General features: G+C 43.9%; 1 protein-coding gene across 3 annotated transcripts in view; it reads right to left on the reverse strand.

Annotated features, from left to right (window-relative positions):
• Positions 1–3,982: 3,982 nt before the first annotated feature.
• SPECC1 (sperm antigen with calponin homology and coiled-coil domains 1) overlaps positions 3,983–20,905 on the reverse strand; it is a 533,597-nt gene continuing 516,674 nt past the window's right edge. For all 3 annotated transcript variants that reach the window (XM_075335209.1, XM_075335211.1, XM_075335212.1), the window contains 2 exons: positions 7,929–7,988; positions 3,983–5,030 (listed from right to left, as the gene is read on the reverse strand). In XM_075335209.1, coding sequence (XP_075191324.1) covers positions 4,941–5,030; positions 7,929–7,988 — 150 coding nt within the window. In that variant the 3' untranslated portion in view covers positions 3,983–4,940. The remainder of the gene's footprint in view (positions 5,031–7,928; positions 7,989–20,905) is intronic.

Genomic DNA, 20,905 nt, shown 5'->3' on the forward strand with positions numbered 1-20,905 from the left:
TACTGAGAGAGTTAAACAACTTTTAACAGGGCAACATTTTTGTGAACAGTTAAAGAGATGGGTGGGGTGGCTGTTCACCATATCTCCACCTCAGGGTGTGGTCAAGCAGGTAATAGTAAGGCCCCTGGAATCACTCTTTAATCTGTGTCTGGAGATAATAGATCGCCAGACCTATGCTCATGCTGTAAAGAGCAGGAACCATGAAGTTTAACGGGTGGAAGCCCACAGTTATATGGATAAGTGGCGCCCTGGACAAGCCAGGTCGTCACAGGTAGTGCAACAACACACCCCACACCCCGGTTAGGCACATCAGTCACACACAAATCCTTGTTGCCTCTCTCCAGGGGCTGATGTCCACACCAGGTGGGGTGGAGCCAGGCGGTTGGCCCCACCCACTGAGGAGTTCACAGTCCTGGAGGCGGGAAAGGAAGGGAGTGTAGTTTAGGAGAGGGAGAGTGAAGGAGTAAGTGGCAAGAGAGGAGCAGTCTGACCATGTCCGGGTACGTGGCCCGGGCACATACAGCAAGGTTGGCAGACGGTGGTGGCCGTCTGCAGGAGAGGCCGATCGACGCGGAACCGTAGGACCGGGGTCGGGCGTTGGCCCGCCGGTACCGAACCGGGGAGCGAAGAGAAGCCAGCACCATTCGGCAGGGCCTACGGACTCCGACCAGGCTTAGAGTCGCCGTTAAACCGGTCAAATCCATCAGCGACGGGAACCTCCGGGGTTTCCCAGCAGCAAAGACCCGATTGAAGGCAACCGTCCAAACCGTGAAGGGAAATACAGTCACCGCCAGGGCTACAATTCCCAGGACCAGAGCCTGCGGGCAAAAGGAGCTCCTCCGGCGCCTATCAAAGCTGGGGAGCGGGTTACCGGTGGGAAGCCATCGGGGCCGAAAACACACTACAGGTGCAGGGAAAGGCAGCCACCGCCAACCTACCGGGAGTGACCACTGCAGCCGGCTGCGGGACCCGTCCATCCAGCCGTTTGTTTTACCAGAGACTCCGTGTACGTTACTGGCTGAGTGAGTACCACCGTGCCGTCTGGCACTGCGCTGCCCCCGCGACCCTGCACCTCACCAAACCCTGCCATCCACATTCCAGTCACCTCACCGGGCCCCGGGACCACCCAAAACCCCCTACCCACGGAGGGAAGAGAAACATTTCGGCTGCTCCCTGTCATCGCTCCCGGGATCCCCGTCCAGAGCAGCGGTGGTGTCCCAACCTCACCACAAACCGTGGGTGGCGTCACGGACCGACTTCCCAAACCCCAAAAACTATTCCCCTTTCACTCACGGGCGAGGAGCGCCGCTCGAGTCCCCAGATACGGCCCACCGCTCGAGCCACCGAGCAGCGAGCAACAAGCAGCAGGCTGCAGCAGCGCCGGACCTGAGCGCCAGCGAGAGCGCAGCAGCGACGGCTCCCTCCCCGCTCGCCACAGATAGTCTTTATGTTCTTTTATTTTCTTTGTAGCAGAAAGGTTTTCCTCATTTTGCTTACATTTTGTCTGGCTGGTTTATGATGTCCAATAAACCAGTCGAAAATTTAAAAAAAGAGAACTGTCCCTGTGACTTCCTGGTTGATCTAAACAAGTGGTATGATGTGATTCTTTCCCACCTCCCAATTCACTATAAGTACCTATACAGCATTCTCTTTCAACCCCCAATTCATTTTAAGTCCCACTATGGCATCTATTCACAGTAATGTCCTCTCCTTCCCCACGCCAATTCATTATAAGTCCATGTTTAGTGTGCTATTCCCTTTCTCCACTTACCCAAATCATGCTCTCCCCAACAGTGTTTTAAAAGAAAAAAATTCCATCCTCTTCTGTCCGTGTATAACGTTCATCACGCTGCATATGTCGGAGTCATTCAGATAGAGCCGGGTGTGTAGCTGAGGACGGTTTCCAGCAGCTCTGCTGCTTTTTCTTTACTGTAGACAGCAGAACTGTTGGAATCCTACCTGGCGGTGCACCAATGATGATGAGGGTAAGCTGGCCATAGGGCTACAGTGCCGGTGAACCGGTTGCACCAGTAATATGTCTGCTCCTATTCTTAAAGGGGTGTCAGGTCTAAGGCTATGTGTCCACGAGAGAATGTAGCTGCGGATTTTTCTGCATCAAAATCCGCAGCTTTCCCGCAAAATCCGCACCTTTTCAAAGGTGCGGATTAGCCGCGAATTTACCGCGGAATTGCCGCGGATTTGATGCGGATTTTAGTGCGGATTTTTTTTTTTCCCCCCAATTTTAAAGCCAAAATCCGGATGAAAATCCGCAACAATAATTGACATGTTGCAGATTTTTCCGGATCAAAATCCGCACGAAATCCGCTGCGGAAAAATCCGCAGCGTGGGCACAGCATTTCCAAAATGCCATAGAAATGGCTGGGAAGTGCCTGAGCTGCAGATTTTCGGGAAATCCGCGGCTTTTCCGCGAGAAATCCGCGGCAAAATCCGCGCATTTTCCGCAGCGTGGGCACATAGCCTAAAACGACAAGTATGCAGTCACCCTATGTGAATTCCCACATCATGCGCACTGCAAGGATTCTCCTGTGTCAGCACCGGTAATGGAGGTCACGACAGCAAAAATGCATACTCCTGGCTAGAATTCGACTAGCTGGTTTCCGGTGCACTCAATGCAAGTGTATCACTGAAAGCCAGAACAGTCTAGTTGGATTCCAGCCAGGAGATTGTATGTCGCATACTTGCAGTCATGTGACCGTCGTTCCCAGTGCGCCCACTGGAGAATCCTCACAGTGCGCCCACTGGAGAACCCTCACAGTGCGCCCACTGGAGAACCCTCACAGTGCGCCCACTGGAGAACCCTCACAGTGCGCCCACTGGAGAACCCTCACAGTGCGCCCACTGGAGAACCCTCACAGTGCGCCCACTGGAGAACCCTCACAGTGCGCCCACTGGAGAACCCTCACAGTGCGCACACTGGAGAACCCTCACAGTGCGAACACTGGAGAATCCTCACAGTGCGCACACTGGAGAATCCTCACAGTGCGCACACTGGAGAATCCTCACAGTGCGCACACTGGAGAATCCTCACAGTGCGCACACTGGAGAATTCTCACAGTGCGCACACTGGAGAATCCTCACAGTGCGCACACTGGAGAATCCTCACAGTGCGCACACTGGAGAATCCTCACAGTGCGCACACTGGAGAATCCTCACAGTGCGCACACTGGAGAATCCTCACAGTGCGCACACTGGAGAATCCTCACAGTGCGCACACTGGAGAATCCTCACAGTGCCCACACTGGAGAATCCTCACAGTGCGCACACTGGAGAATCCTCACAGTGCGCACACTGGAGAATCCTCACAGTGCGCACACTGGAGAATCCTCACAGTGCCCACACTGGAGAATCCTCACAGTGCCCACACTGGAGAATCCTCACAGTGCGTACACTGGAGAAACCTCACAGTGCCCACACTGGAGAATCCTCACAGTGCCCACACTGGAGAATCCTCACAGTGCACACACTGGAGAATCCTCACAGTGCCCACACTGGAGAATCCTCACAGTGCCCACACTGGAGAATCCTCACAGTACGCACACTGGAGAATCCTCACAGTGCGCACACTGGAGAATCCTCACAGTGCCCACACTGGAGAATCCTCACAGTGCCCACACTGGAGAATCCTCACAGTACGCACACTGGAGAATCCTCACAGTACGCACACTGGAGAATCCTCACAGTGCGCACACTGGAGAATCCTCACAGTGCCCACACTGGAGAATCCTCACAGTACGCACACTGGAGAATCCTCACAGTGCGCACACTGGAGAATCCTCACAATGTGCAGTGCGCGTGACATGAGTATTCACAAGTTTGCAGTTACATGGAGTGACTGCAGACTTTTTGTTTTAAACCAGACAAACCCAGTAACCATAAAAGTCTGAATCTGATATTTAATATAGTGAAGGTTTATATTAAATTCAGCAAATATGAACCAAATACAAGAAAAAGCAGCAAAATATTTAATATTAGGTGTACTTTATTTAGAATGAACGAAAATAAAACCTTGATTGCACATCTTTATGGATGTGCCGCCATTTTTTCCTTGTTTATTTAGAAGGGGTAAACTATCTGCTCAGTTATAACAGTGCATTACCATAAAAAATAAAAAAAACATAAAACAATCCAAGGTGGCAAAATGGGAATATTACCGCAGGCTGAAACCTAGGGTATTACTGACACATGGTTTTTGTAAGGAACAAGGCTTATAAATAATTGAACCCTTTATTTTAATTGCATATGTTATTTAACTCCACTGCATCGTCTGTAAAGCCTCTGACTGTGACTGCTGGTAGTGAACAGGTTAATACATTAGGAAAAGGTTGTTACTAAAGCATGGCACTTAAGTCAGGGACCAGAGGTCATCTTGTACGATATAGATGAGTGTATCTCATGCAAAACCGATCCGGTAGCCATTATGAAATGTGTGTCCTCTCTTCGATGTAATATGTCCATTCACGTACGTAAATTAACTCTTCTAGAGACATCCAAAATCCTATATGCCTGTGTATAAATAGCAAAAATCTCAGTTCCTTGTAAAGTAATGTATACATTTTTTTCTGTGACCTGCAGAAAAAAAATGTCCATCATTGCTGTTATTGGAGCTTCTCCAAATCCGGAGGATCAGGAACATCAGACATACATAGTGACAATTTCTACAAGGACCGTGGTTGCAGTATTGTAGGACTTCTATGTTAGTGTATCCATGCTGATGATCGAGGTGATGGGGTATATTAAGGGCAGCGTTATAATCCCCACACGTTATACGTCATACAGTCAGCACCAGGATCCAGGAACTCAACGTGTTGCCTCCACACATTCGTAATACAGTGTGAAGCTCTGCTCTTATCGAGATAGACCTGATCGATAAAGTGAATATGTGCTTCCTCTGTAGCAGTCTTCTTATTCACAGCCTTCCTTTATGTCTCAAAGTACTTGTATATCTGAGACACGTACTGCATCACACTCTGCCAGTCTGGACGATCTGTGAACATCAACTCATTGAGCTCCTGCCGGGAAGAGAGAAACTGATGAGAGATAAGGCCAATCATATGGCCTCCACATAGGCACAGGTTCACAAGACCTACTGTAAATCACAAATTATATCCCAGTATATCAAGGCACAGTGACGTAGCTTAACAGGGTGTAAAGGTTGCACTTGCATCCAGGCACCTGAGAGGTGAAAAGTTAAATGCTATGGAGATCATGATACAGATTCTACAAGAAAGTTCCACGACATGTCACTGCTATAGCTTTCTTAGTAATATACAGATCTACAGTCATGGCCGAAAGTATTGGCACCCTTGACATCATTCCAGAAAATTAAGTATTTCTACCACAAAATTATTGCAATTACACGTTTCATTATTCACTTTTATTTCCTTTGTGTGTATTTGAACATAAACAGAGAAAAAAAGACAAATTAGGCAGGATTTCACACAAAACCTCCATTTTGATACAGGTAAAATATATCTTTGCGACATATTTTTCTTGCTAACACGACACAAAACCTCAAAATGGACCAGACAAAATTGTTGACACCTTTACAAAATTGTGGGTACACAATTCTGTTTCAAGCATGTGTTGCTCGTTCAAACTCACCTGTGGCAAGAATTAGTTGAGGGCAAAATAAAAATCACCATATAAAAAGGGGAGAAGTTGACAATCTTGTGTCACTGTGTGTCTGTCTGTGCTACACTAAGCATGGAAAACAGAAAAAAGAAGAGAACTGTCCGAGGGCTTGAGAACCAAAATTGTTGAAATATCAACAATCTCAAGGTTACAAGTCCATCTCTTTTGTTCCTTTGTTCACGGTGGACAACATAATCAAAATGTTTACAACCCATGGCACTGTGGCTAATCTCCCTGGACATGGGTGGCAGAGAAAAATTGATGACAGGTTGCAAAGTAGGATAGTCCAGATCATGGGTTAGCAACTCCAATCAAGTTTCAAAGAAATTCAAGCTGTCCTGCAGGCTCAGGATGCATTAGTGTCAGCGCAAATATCTGTCCAAATTTCAATGAAATTAAACGCTATGGCAGGAGACCAATGAAGACCCCACTGCTGACACAGAGACATAAACAAGCTAGACTGCAACTTACCAAAATGTACGCGAGTAAGCCAAAAGCAATCTGGGAAAACGTCTTGTGGACAGACCAAGTTTGAGCTTTTTGGTAAAGCACATGATTCTACTTTTTACTGAATATGGAATGAGGTCTACAAAAAAAAGATCAAAGTACCTACAGTCAAATATGATGAAGGTTCAAGATCGCTTTGGGGTTGTTTTGCTGTCCCTTGCATCAGGCATCATATCTGAAGATTACCAGAGGATTTTTGGTCGCAATGTAGTGCCCAGTGTCAGAAAGCTGAGTTTACGTCCTAGGTTGTGAGTCTTCCAGCAGGACAACGACATCAAACATACTTTGAAAAGCCCCGAGAAATGAATGGAAACAAAGCGCTAGAGAATTTTGAAGTGGTAGCAATGAGTCCAGATGTAAATCCCATTGACACCTGTGGAGAGATCTTAAAATTGCTGTTGGGAGAAGGCACCTTCAAATGAGAGACCTGGAGCGGTTTGCAAAAAAGAGTCCAAAATTCCAGTTGAGAGGTGTAAGTAGCTTGTTTATGGTTATAGGAAATGATTGATTGCAGTTATTTATTCCAAAGAGTGTGCAACCAAATATTAAGTTGAGGGTGTCAACAATTTTGACCTGTCCATTTTTGGACTTTTGTGTAAAATGATGTCCAATTTGCCTTTTTTTGATGTTGTTCCAATACACACAAAGGAAATAAACATTTGTATAACAAAACATGTAAGGGTCCCAACACATTCAGCCATGACTGTATGTACTACCCTTCTATATACTGAAATAAAAAAAGATTTTGATATGCCACATCGCTGCTGGTCAGAGTCTGGTTTTAGGTTACTTACCATATTTTTCGGATTATAAGATGCACTTTTCCTCCCAAAAATTTGGGAGGAAAGTGAGGGGTGCGTCTTAAAATCCGAATGTAGCTTACCAGGGCATGGTGGAGAATGGTCACAGGAGGTAGGAGCAATGCTGCTGCTGTGCAGGGTCTGTGGCGGCTATGCAAGGCGTGCGGTGGCAGCGTCGGCTGTGCCAGGTAGGTGGCAGCAGTAGAGGCTATGCAGGGTCTGCGGGGGCAGATCTGGGTCTGTGGGCGGTGAGGGCTTCAAATAATTGCGCCCGGAACCGGTGCATGCGCAAATGGAGCTCTTGATTCAAGATCTCATCTGCGGATGTGTCGCCTCCAGCCCATTGATCTCCCAGCAGTGGACTTAAAAGAAAATGGCACTCAGAGGTGGCGCATGTGTAGATGAGATCTTGGCTTGTCATTGAGCAGGGAAGCTCAATCTGCGCATGCGCCGACTCCGGTTGCCATTTCTTTGAAGCCCACACCGCCGATAGAGCATCTGTGACACTCATTGCACCGCCCTGCTCCACATAGCTGCTGCCACAGCCCCAGCACAGCCGCCCCAGCCCCAGCACAGCCGCCCCAGCACAGCCGCCCCAGCACAGCCGCACCAGCACAGCCGCACCAGCACAGATGCCACCGCCAATAGTTTCTGGGACAGCATCTGGGATACCAGCCCGCTGCAATGCCCGCAGCATCGCCCTGCTCCACCACCGCCGCTGCCAGTGACCCCACTCCACCCCCGCTGCTGCCCCCCTATGGTAAGACACCACCGGATTATAAGACTGATCCCTTTTTTTCAACCTTTTTTTCTTTAAATTTGGGGTGCGTCTCATAAACCGAAAAATATGGTATATCTGGCTGTAGCATCCTATAATGACATTACTTGGGATTGCATATATTCGGGATAGGATATGACTATGGAAACTGATTGCAAAATTTATATAGAAAGTAAAATTTCAATACTCACCAGACTCGCTTTAATTCCTATGCTTTCAGCCGCTTGAAAAGCTAACATTAAATTTCTCTTCTGTGGGAAAAAAAGAAACAGATATTAAAAAAGGTAAGGCATTTTAAGCATTATTTCAGAATTATTCACATCTATCATTTATACCTTATCCTGTCAATGGAAATGATTTATAGAGGGGTTAGAGTTCTACTTACTATAGTTGTCATTCTAGAAGTATAAAGAGGAATAGAGAGTCTCTGAATATTTATGGTGACTGTACAGCATCATATTACAGAAATATTCTCTTTTAGAAGCAATACACTTCCAAACCCCAATTCCCTCAATTACATGTCTGAAATGGGTAGTAAATACCTGTCTAGTGTTTACCAGGGTGTCTCTCTTTACAAAGAACTTGTTGCCAGGTTTTTGCTACCACATCTGAAAGCAGCATGATGTAGGGTCAAAGACCCGAATTCCAGCGATGTGTGACTTACTGGGCTGTGAGTTGTATTTTTAAATTGGCAGCTTTTTGTGTACACTTTGCATAGGCAGAAAGCTACTAATCAGTGATAGTGGGAGCAGAGTTATACAGAGCTTATAAACATGGGAGACTGCCTGGCAGGAGATTTACTAGTTCTTTAGTGATCATGTCCTGCTAATAAAACAGGGTTTTTTTTTTTAATCAAAATTACAGTAAGCAGCCCCCTAAGTGATACATCATGGGAATCAGAGTCTCTGACTCTACATAATGCTGCCCTAAGATTAGATGGCAAAAACCTGGAAACAGATTCGCTTTAAAGGTGTCCAGGAATGAGGCTATATTCATAGGTCAATTTAGGAGTTTTTTGGAATGGCTCTGCCTCAACATTCTCCTTAGAAACCACTTATAAAATGCTTGAAAAACTATTCATATTAATTTCTATGGGAAATACGCTTTGCTCTTCACATGATAAATTTATTTATTTAATTTTTTTTTAAAAAAGAAACAAAAATTTAAAGAGATTTTGAATAGCCCATGGTTGAAAAAAAAGTGCATAATCACTTTGAATTGGATCCTGATTAGTGATGGGCAGAACCAGACTATAAAAATCCAGAACTCTGTGGGTTCAAAAGAACCCGAGCACTGACCCCGGAGTTCTCAGGGAACTCTGGGTAACAAACCGGGTCCAGCAACTCAGGTAATTTAAAAAAAAAGAAAGAAAAAAAAAAAGGGGAAAGCAGCAGAGTCTCCCGTGTGGCTGTAACTGCTCCCGGCCTGCTCATACTACTTCCGGGGCCGCACATTAACCTTATACATATGCACTGCTTCCCCTGCCCACCGGCAGTCCCAATGTCTCTGGTTGCAGTCATAAACACCCTCACCCTGTGTGACAGCATGTGATTGTTTTCAATCAGAGACTATGTTTGTGTGCCTCTCTATTGCTGTAAAAATAAAACAATTGGCGTAGGGTCCCCATATTATGATACCCAGCACAGATAAAGCATATGGCTACAGGTTGTAGCCCCCCCAGCCCTGAGCTTATCTTTGCGGTGTATCAAAGTAGAGAAACTGCATGTAAAATCTTTTAAAAAACAGTGTGCAGTCCCCCCAAATTTTGATAACCAGCCATGCTAAAGTCAACAGCTGGGGGCTGGTATACTCAAGCTGGGGAGACCCATGCTTATTGGGCCCCCCAGCCTAAAAATAGCAGCCTGCAGCCGTACAGGGTTGTCGCATTCTTTAGTTATTAGGGGCTACTAGATATCCATACAGTATATGTAGTATGTGTAATAATAATAACATTAGCAAATATCTCCAATTAGCAATCTAGTATAGTTCTTCTGATTAGCTATGTCGCTTACTTCATGCTCAGGGCATTGCAGGACCTTAGGTATCCATGGTTACGACCACAACTACATGCATGGCCGTAAACACGGTTTAAGGTCCTGCAATGCCCTGAACATGAGGTGAGTGACATAGCTAATCAGAAGAATTATACTACATTTCTAATTGGAGGTATTTGCTAATATTATTATTATACCTACTACATATTGGGATAGATCTTGGAGATGGGAATACCCCTTTTACTTGGCTACTTATGGCAACATTATTACAAAAATAGTGATATGCAGATTTTCCAGTTACCAAATTATCTATCAAATAAGATCAAGCTGTCTGAAAGTGACCATTAAAACCGCACCAGTGTTCATCATTATCATCCTCCTAGATCAATATATCAGATGCTGATCTTCTGATTCATGGCTTCAAAAACATGAAATTGTGAGCGCATTAGTCTCACATATCTGCTCATTATGGTTTATGTCTGTTCTGAAATGTTAATGAATAAATGGATTTGCTAAGTGATCATTAGGACACATGATGAATCCTGGATACAGATAGTTACTGGAGGAAAATGCAATAAAATAAATATACAACATCTGTGGCTTCCACGTCTATTTAGTGGTGTACCCAGTCATAGGAATGGAGACAGGAGGGGCTGGTAAACATTGCGTGCCACTAGTTAGCCATTTTATTTTTGATTGCATGCCCTTTCACAGCTCTGTAACGTGAGGCTCAGACAATCTGTGAAAAGAGAGAACATTGCCTTCCAGGAATTTATCATTATGACATCTAAGAAAAGATTGGTCTCCTTGTAAGTGAGCATTGTGTTTATTGGGCTCTGGTGCCGGCTGTACATCGGCTATAATTGCCCACAGTGACCTCAGGTTTCTCCAGGTTCACATGTATGTGTACGGCTTCCTCATATTTATACTTTCATTTCAGAGGTGACATAAGATTCATAAACCACATTGGCGCCGGTGACGCGGTTAGATGTGCACAGGAAGATCACAATCTGTGGTTTTAATCATGTAAGATGACAGACATGTTGCTTCATAATAGCCCTTGTGGTAAATAATAATGAACTATTGTTGAAAAAGCTGAAAATCGCTGCTAATTAAAGCTCATGGTTTAGAGTCCTGAACATCTTAATAAAAAAAAATACAAAACATTGCAGCAAATATAATTGTGGAATAGTATATCCATCTGTGGCACGGAAAACTGCACAAAGACCATATAGCGGCACAATGGTGCAATTAAAGTCCGATGGGCCCCGATGTAAGATTTAAACCTTCCCCCTGTTCATGTTGGTCAGATGTATGGGTCCTTGTAACATTCTAAATCCTATAAAGACATTTGTGTTATCTCCCCTCCTCTTTATTATCCAGTAATGTCCCCCATCCTGGACGCCTTCTAGGTATAAATGCCCCCACCTGGACACCTAAGTATATATGTCCCGCATCCTGGGCCCCTTCCAGGTATATATGTCCCCCATCCTGGGCATCTTCCCAGTATATATGTCTCACATCCTGGGCCCCTTCCAGGTATATACTGCATGTCCCCCATCCTGGGCATCTTACAAGTATATATGTCCCACATCCTGGGCACCCTCCAGGTATATATGTCCCCCATACGGAGCACCTTCTAAGTATATATGTTCCCCATCCTGGGCACCTTCCAAGTGTAAATGTCCCCCACCCTGAACACCTTACAACTATTTATGTCCTGCATCCTGGGTCCCTCCCAAAGATATACATATATGTGTGTGTGTGTGTGTGTGTGTGTGTGTGTGTGTGTGTGTGTGTGTGTGTGTGTGTAAGTATTGGCACCCCTGCAATTCTGTCAGATAATACTCAGTTTCTTCTTGAAAATGATTGCAATCACAAATTCTTTGGTATTATTATCTCCATTTATTTATTTATTTATTTAAACCCAGAAGAGAATGAAACAAAAATGAAATCATCGATCATTTCACACAAAACTCCAAAAATGGGCCAGACAAAACTATTGGCACCCTTAGCCTAATACTTGGTTGCACAATTTTTAGCCAAAATAACGGCGAACAACCGCTTCCGGTAACCATCAATGAGTTTCTTACAATGCTCTGCTGGAATTTTAGACCATTCTTCTTTGGCAAACTGCTCCAATAATGCCATGCACACGGTCAAGCAGTCCAGTGCCAGAGGCAGCAAAGCAACCCCAAAACATCAGGGAACCTCCGCCATGTTTGACTGTAGGGATCGTGTTCTTTTCTTTGAATGCCTCTTTTTTTTTCCTGTAAACTCTATGTTGATGGCTTTTCCCAAAAAGCTCTACTTTTGTCTCATCTGACCAGAGAACATTCTTCCAAAACGTTTTAGGCTTTTTCAGGTTAGTTTTGGCAAACTCCAGCCTGGCTTTTTTATGTCTCGGGTTAAGAAGTGGGGTCTTCCTAGGTATCCTACCATACAGTCCCTTTTCATTCAGATGCCGACGGATAGTATGGGTTGACACTGTTGTACCCTCGGACTGCAGGGCAGCTTGAACTTGTTTGGATGTGAGTCAAGGTTCTTTATCCACCATCCGCACAATCTTGCATTGAAATCTCTCGTCAATTTTTCATTTCCTTCCACATCTAGGGAGGTTAGCCACAGTGCCATGGGCTTTACACTTCTTGATGACACTACGCACCGTAGACACAGGAATTTTCAGGTCTTTGGAGATGGACTTGTAGCCTTCAGATTGCTCATGCTTCCTCACAATTTGGATTCTCAAGTCCTCAGACAGTTCTTTGGTCTTCTTTCTTTTCTCCATGCTCAATGTGGTACACACAAGGACACAGGACAGAGGTTGAGTCAACTTTAATCCATGTCAACTGGCTGCAAGTGTGATTTAGTTATTGCCAACACCTGTTAGGTGCCACAGGTAAGTTACAGGTGCTGTTAATTACACAAATTAGAGAAGCATCACTTGATTTTTCAAACAGTGCCAATACTTTTGTCCACCCCCTTTTTTATGTCTGGTGTCGGATTATATCCAATTTGGCTTTATGACAATTTTTTTTTTTCATTGAAGACAAATTAAATGAAGATAATAATACCAAACAATTTATGATTGCAATCATTTTCAAGAAGAAAGAAGTATTATCTGACAGAATTGCATTATATATATTAATTTTATATATATATATATATATATATATATATATATATATATATATATATATATATATATATATATATATATATATATATCTTCCAACCTGGTCACCTTCCAAGTGTATATGTCCCCCATCCTGGGCACCTTCCAAGTTGCCCTGCATCCTGGGCCCCTCACAGGTATATATGTCCCCCATACTGAGCACCATGTATATACAGCTCTGGCAAAAATTAAGAGACCACTGCAAAATTGTCAGTTTTTCAGATTTTTCTCTTTATAGGTATATTTTTGAGTAAAATGTAAATTGTTCTTTTATTCTATAGACTACTGACATGTCTCCAAATTTCCAAGCAATACATTTTGAATTTATATTCTAAAAATGAGAAATGGTCAAAATAAACAAAATGCATTGCTTTCAGACCTCAACTAATGCAAAGAAAACAAGTTCATAATCATTTAGAAAAACAATAATAATGTTTTAACTCAGAAAGAGTTCAGAAATCAATATTTTGTGGAATAACCATGATTTTTAATCACAGCTTTCACACGTCGTGGCATGCTTTCCACCAGTCTTTCACACTGTTTTTGAGTGATCTTATGCCACTCCTGGTGCAAACATTTAAGCAGTTCTTCTGTGTTTGATGGATTGTGACTATCCATCTTCCTCTTGATTACATTCCAGAGGTTTTCAATGGGTTTCAGGTCTGGAGATCGTGCTGGCCATGACAGGGTTTTGATGTGGTGGCCCTTCATCCACACATTGATTGACCTAGCTGTGTGGCATGGTGCATTTTCCTACTGGAAAAAACAGTCCTTAGAGTTGGGGAACATTGCCTGACCATAAGGAAGCAAATGTTTTTCCAGGATAACCTTGTATGAGGCTTGATTCATAAGTCCTTCACAAAGTTAAATCTGCCCAATTTCTAGAGTAAGGTAATCTTCTCTGATGAGTCTAATTTTCAGCTTTGCCCAACACTTGGTCATCTAATGATTAGACGGAGACCTGGTCAGGCGTACAAGCCACAGTGTCTTGGACCCACTGTGAAATTTGGTGGAGGATTGGTGATGATCTGGGGATGGTTCAGCAAGGCTGGAATTCGGCAGATTAAACTTTGTGAAGGACATTTCCAGAAAATAAATACAAAATGTATTGCTTGGAAATTTGGAGACATGTTGTCAGTAGTTTATAGAATAAAAAAAAAAATTACATTTTACTAAAAAATATACCTATTAAGAGAAAAATCAGAAAAACTGACAATTTTGCCGTGCTCTTAATTTTTGCGAGAGCTGTATGTCCCACATCCTGGGGGTTCCTTCCAGGTATACAAGTCTCCCATCCTTGGCACCTTCCAAGTGTATATCCCCTATCCTGGTTCCCTCCCAGGTATATGCAACTGGTGAAATGAGTGTTAAACAGTATTGAACATGTCAGCAATTTTCTAAGTAAATATATTTCTAAAAGGTGCTGTTTACATGAATTTCTCATCGAATATCAGTAAAAACCCATCATGAGAGGTTTCTTGTGTGGCACCTTGGTAATGAGACATCTTTTTATAGGCCATCATTTGAACCCACTGATATTTTTCACTAAGCGACAGGATTGCTAATTACTTATAGATATGAGCTGGTATCATGACTTTCCATGGCTTTTTGCATCTCTCTTCGTGTGTTCAATACTTTTTCTCGGTGTCATTTTCTCATTATGTCCCCCATCCAGGTAAATATTTTCCCCATCGTAGTACACATGTCCACTATCTTGGGCCCATCCTGGTAAATATGTTCACTGTTCTGCTGCTGTTTTCTAATGCATTAAAGAAAACCATTCTACTCACCTTACTCCATTTCCACAACACATTCCTCTGTAGCCAGCACAGAGGCCAGCAGCTGACATCGGTGTGCGTGTTGTGGTGACGCATAACGTCACTGTCATGTTTTGCCAATGTCTAACATGCTGACGTCAGCTTCCAGCCTCTAACTGGCGAAAAGGGTGTATTGCAGTGCAGACACCTGACGGGTCTCTCCACTGCAATACACTTAAGCTGTGGCTTAATAGGCTTACATTGTAAAAGCCACTTCCGGGTCACATAGAGAGCAGAGTGACTTAGAGAGTCTGATGAGTGGTGACATCACTGAGATGAGGTGAAAAACAGTGCTCAGAAGTCAGGGGTAGGTGAGTGTATTAACCTCATACACCACAGTGCATAGACACAGATTTAGTGAGAAAAGGGCTTTTTTTAAGACTACACAGTCTAAATTGCACTTAGAATTAGACAGTATTGTTAAAAATGCTACAGAATCACGTTGTGGTTCTTTGTGATTAGTAAGCATTAGCAGTTTTTGCCATTTAAAGTGTTTTTTTCACAAACATAGTACATTTTAATGAATAGATCTTGGAGATAATGTTATAACTATGCCCCTGCTATGTACTGTGTGTATCTGATCATGCAGGAACATGGTTAAACATACCATAGCTCCTGGTCAGAGGAGGAAGCAAAAAAGTATTCAGACAGTACATCATGGGATCAGAGCGGATTCTTTCTCTGAGATAAAACATTGTTTTTAACAGGCAGAGAAATGTTTTACCTCATAGAACGCAGCAGCTGTGATCCCATGCTTTAATGTCTGTATCTGCATACTATTTTATATATTATATTTTATAGTCTATTTTACCTGCTCCCCTGCCCAAGAGATGTGCTGTGATCAGCCCATTTTTAAACTAAGTAAATACATGTCAGAAAGGACATGCTGCAGTTTTTATAAACTAGAACTTAGGTCTCATTCAGACATCAATGACTTTTCTTGTTTAAAAAAAAACCCGATTGATTTTCGTCAATGTTTTGGAGCAGATTTTCATCATTATTAGGCCTCTTTCACATATCATGGCAAAACACGTTTTGCAAGGTCAGGGGTGTAGGTGCGTATGTGTGTGTGTGTTCTGTGTGTGTGTTCAGCATGTGCTGTCAGTGTGCTACATGGAACAGGTGGTCACCCAGTCACGTGGGGAGGCTGCCGCCACTGCCACTAAGTTGTTCCACTGGGAAACGTTTGTGGCAGGATCTAAATTTCTCACCATGCGATGAGTCCCTGCCCTGGTCCTCCACTGGAGGTGAAACGTTCTGTATGTCCTCTTACTACCCTGCTCTCACACTGCTGGGTTTGCTGTGGTCTCCAATGTCCCTTCCTACTTCCCCTTACCTTGAGTTAACTATCCTACTCTCACTCTTCTCCATCTTTATCTTCTCTCTTTACACTCTTCTGATTGTGACTGCCCTTTTTTTTCTTTACTATTGTTACTTTCATTTATGTAAACTCAATAAAATACTAAAATAAAAAAAAAAATCATCTGATTTTCATCTAGAAAAAAAAACAACTTTATCTGTATTGTCATCCATATTGCAATCTTTTTTATACATCAGCAGTCAGTAAAATTTACAAGACTAAAAACAGTTTCCAAAGTTAATATTGGCAATGTACCCATAAAAATCGGATGCGGTCTGGTTGATTAGTATGGGATAGTACCCATAGACTATTTTTTTACAAGGACATTTGGTCTGTGGAAAAAACTGTGATCTGAACAGTCGTATTAAAAAACATTGGTCCAAGTGTTGTCTGTTCTTATCACGGACAGCACTCAGAATGTAAAATCAGTCATGTGAATGTAGCCTATGGAAAACATAACCTGGCAAAAGTCCGGATCTGCGCGGTTGCCAATGTACCCAAGTGCCGGACCCAGGCCTGGAATTCTCAGGAAATTCTGGCTAATGATCCGGGTCCAGAAACTCAGGAAATAAAAATAAATAAATGAAAAATATAGAAAATAAGAATAAAGCAAGTGCTTCATACTTACTGAGTCTCCGGCGTGGCTGTAACTGCTCCCGGGTCGCTCATTTTTGTTCTGGGGCCGCTCATTATTGCTCATCCATATTCACTTCTTTCCCCACCCATCGGCAGTGCCCGCGTCTGTGATTGGTTGCAGTCAGACGCACCCCCAGCCTGTGTGACAGCATCTGACTGCAACCAATCACAGGCGCTAGTAATGCTCTGTTATTCCGATCTTAAGAATTCAATTTTTACAGTTTGATGCAAGAACAGAAAATCAGAATACAATCTAATAATGGATCCGAACTCAACCAATCACAATGAATTTTTGGGATCCTTTGATTTCTAGTATGGATTTCATCATTTTTCCAGAAAACATAGTGCCCGTAATGGAGCCTCTAACATACGTTTCAACCTAGCCTACAGAAAAGGCTGATTAAAAGGGAAACGTATAAGATGGCTCTCATATCATATAATACAACGTACAATCATCGCATAATGGGTAATTATAAAATATCAATGCAGATTGTACTCTTGAGAATCGTTATTTTCCCAAACCAGTGATCAACACATTTATGAAACATTAGGTGTTCACGTTCGTCTCACTGGACCTTGGGCAAGTCACTACCTGCAAAAAGTAAATTCCTATTTCCCAACTTGTGTTGGTCGAGTGGTGTATGAAGGGCTGTAAGTATGACACATTTCTAATGTTAGAGCTTTAATTGCTTCATTAGCACATTGTTAGTGCTCATTAAAATACCACAGAAATGTACGAATACATGGATAGTGGGTGTTATTAATGTAACACAATAACAGTAGAGAGATGACAGCTCAGTAAATAGGGAAAATATTAATAAACATTACAAACCCTGCAAATGACATGAAACACAAACCCTATATACATTATTGACATTACCATAAAGGACAATTCCCAATTATCTGATCCTTGAACAACAAGAACGCATTACACAGGGGAGCGTCTTAGATGAATTTCCCCAGAACAGTGTTGGGCCGGTACCACGTTAATTTTTTTTTCCATACGTGAAAAAACCATCAGTGTGCATGAAGAAGAAAACTTTTAGTTTCTCCCACCCATTAAGCAGTAAAATACAAACAAAAATTGTATCACATCCGTGTGCTATCCGTTTTTTTTTTCCACAGGGTCATTGAAGGTTGATACACAACATGGAACTAAGTAGGACTCTGCGCTATGTGCACACGTGGTGGGGTTTTTTTTGTGGGGTTTTTTTTCATCCATTTTCCTTTGCTTATTTTAATCAATAAAAGGAAAAAGCATCCGAGCAAAGTCTATGAGAATCCTGATTTGATATGCAAACGCAGCTTTTTTTCCCCTTGCAGATTTTGTTGCTGAAAAAAGAAGCAGCATGTCAATTGTTTCTGTGTTTTTATAATCTCCTGCAATGCTTTCTCACTACAGTGGATTATAGAGCAGCACTTTGCCTTACACACTATGCATACAGCATGGTGTGTGAGGCTCTCCATAACTCAGTAACTCGGGGTCGTCATGGTGACAACCCAGGGTTACCACGGAAGCAATTGGGTTCCTGTGATCACATTACAGGGACCTGGTCGCCAGGGACAGGTAAGCGATTCTTCTCCCTGCCTCCTGAATGCTGCGATCGCACTGATTGCAGCATTTAGGGGGTTAAACTGCTGGGAGCGGCGCTGACACCTGGCTCCTGACAGTGAGATCCGGGTCCCCGCACTGATCGTGGGGGTACAGCATCTGAACCCATGTGATCGCCATGACTAAAAAAAAAGCACAAAAAGCAGGAAAAAAAACGTGCAAACACAATAAAAAATGTGTGTTTTTCTGCTGCCTTTTGCTGCCAAAACATGCTTTCTTATGGCAGAAAAGAAGCACATAAAAAGGCAACGTGGGCACATAGCCTTTGTCCACAGAAAAAAAAAAGACCAGTGAAAAAGCATATTGTGATGTGTGTGTGACGTCCCTGGAGTAGTCAGGGCGTCACAGGGTACGGCACTTTCTACTCTATGGTCCAGGACTCAACCCCTCATGGTTCTGGGTTCCCAACCTATGGCACTGCCTCCATCAGCATTCAAATCCCAACCACACCTTACACCACACCCTGTCAAGCACACCAGTGGGCTGCCTAGCTGGAATAGGGCTACCCACCTAGGGGTCAGGCAGACTGGTGGGAGGGAAGTAGACAGAGCAGTGTTAGCCCTAAAGAAGTGAGGAGCTTAGGGAGTAGTGGCTCCCTGTAGGTTACAGGTTGGGTCGCAGACGGTGGTCTGGGTCATGAGGAGTCGGAGACCCGGTCGCAGGGTATTGAGGCTGGGTGCCTAGACCTTGTCTTGGAGGACGGTCAGCAGCTCAAGCCTAATAACCGGTCCAGGACCGAAAGCACGGCGGGTTACAGGACCCTAGGTCGGGGAGTAGCTTCAGGCAACCCGGCAATTAGCCTGTGGAGGATAGTGACTTTATGGACTGTCCCCAAGAAGCTCAAAGATCAGGGGCACTAGCGCAACGAGGGGGATAGGGCTTTCCAACCCACAAAAATCCCAAGCGTGAGCCCTTGAGAGCGAAGTTCCACTACCAACAAGTAGGGAGCGGGGCCGGGACAGCTTTAAGCCAACAGGCCACCAGAACACTTCTAATTTGTGCACGGAGGCAGGCTCTGGATCACCCAGCAGTACCAAAGGGGATGGATACCCGGACGGGCTCCCCAAGAAGGCAGCGGCACCCAGAGACTTAGTTTACCTTGTTGTCAGAGTCTGCTTTGCGGTCGCATAATCACCAACACTGCCTGCCTCCATCCAGAGTCCCGGGGTCTACTCTACCAGTAGAGGGAACGTCATCTGGCTGCCCCACTCCATCTTCCCCGGGTACTCCCATCAGCAGCGGTGGTACTCCCCTTACCGCGAACCACGGGTGACGTCACGAAATCTTACCCCCTGTAAATATTACCCCTTTTATTTGAAGTGGCCTCGAGCCCCCGGGTCCAGAGAACCTCGAGCCACCGCAGCAATTCCCCCCGGATCCGATCAGTTCGACTGCTGCAGGGGCGGCACATGTGTATGATCTAGTCATACAAATAATGGATAGCACAAGTACCAAACAAATGGACATATGAAAAACCTCTTACGGCTGGTTTGGATGAGCACATGAAGCTGTGGGACTTGACTGGACAGAGATTCCATACAGTCATCTAAACCAAACGTTAGACTGATTTCAAGTATTTCAGGGCAAGTCAGTAAATATGTGCAGCTTGCTGAGAGATAAGGGACGGGAAATCTTGTGCCACCTATTCGAAATGTGACAAGGCCTATTAAGGGGTCGATTTTGACTTTTGAAGTTAGGATAAGTCATTGGACCCTTTAAAGAGGACCTTCACCAAATTTTGCCTTATGAATACTACATTCCTGAATATAGTAGTAGGAATGTACAAAAAAACATTTTTTCTCCACTCTGTTGTGGAGATGCAGGAGCTTTCATCAATTTTTGTATGTTGAACTGGCTACATCATGGAATAGTGGCTGCAGAACGGAATAAAACCTATTTTCTTCATTACGAAGATATTAGTTAGTAAACAGCTTTCTCTGTGCGATATTGAACATTTACTAACACACAGAACTCTACTCACTGCCATCATCTATTGTGATTAAAGGAAGATGAGGTATAGCAGAGTGGGGAGTCATTACAAACACCACTGCAGTTCTCCTCTCACAATACGGTCAGCTCTGCTCTTCTCCTCTTTCCCAGTACTAACTGCCATGAGAGGAGAGCTGCAAGAGGTGTTTGAAATGACACACAGCTCTGCTCTACTCCCCATTCCTCTGTGTAATAAAAGTAAATGACCTCAGTAAGACTAGTGAGTATAGGAGAACTGTCTGTCATTAAACACCTATTGAAGCTGTCCTTTCACGGCAGTCACTGTGTCATTACAAACACTTCTTGCAGCTCTCCTTTCACGGCAGTCAAGGATGAGGGAGGGGGAGTAGAGCAGATCTGACAGTGTTGTGAGAGGAGAGCTGCAGAGGTGTTTTCCCTATCCCATCCCCTTTGTAGTTAAAGTAGGTACCAGGAATGAGGTCAGTAAGGGAGTAGGGATGGATGTCGTTATATGTCTTTATATATCCCACAGAGAAAACTGGGGATATCTGAGGAAATCTTTTTTTTCCCCTGCATGTGCATGATGCTACTTGCTTATGATAGGAAAAAGTCACACAGGAGAAA

The sequence above is a fragment of the Anomaloglossus baeobatrachus genome, chromosome 2, assembly GCF_048569485.1.
Source record: "Anomaloglossus baeobatrachus isolate aAnoBae1 chromosome 2, aAnoBae1.hap1, whole genome shotgun sequence".
In the NCBI taxonomy this organism is placed as follows: Eukaryota; Metazoa; Chordata; class Amphibia; order Anura; family Aromobatidae; genus Anomaloglossus; species Anomaloglossus baeobatrachus.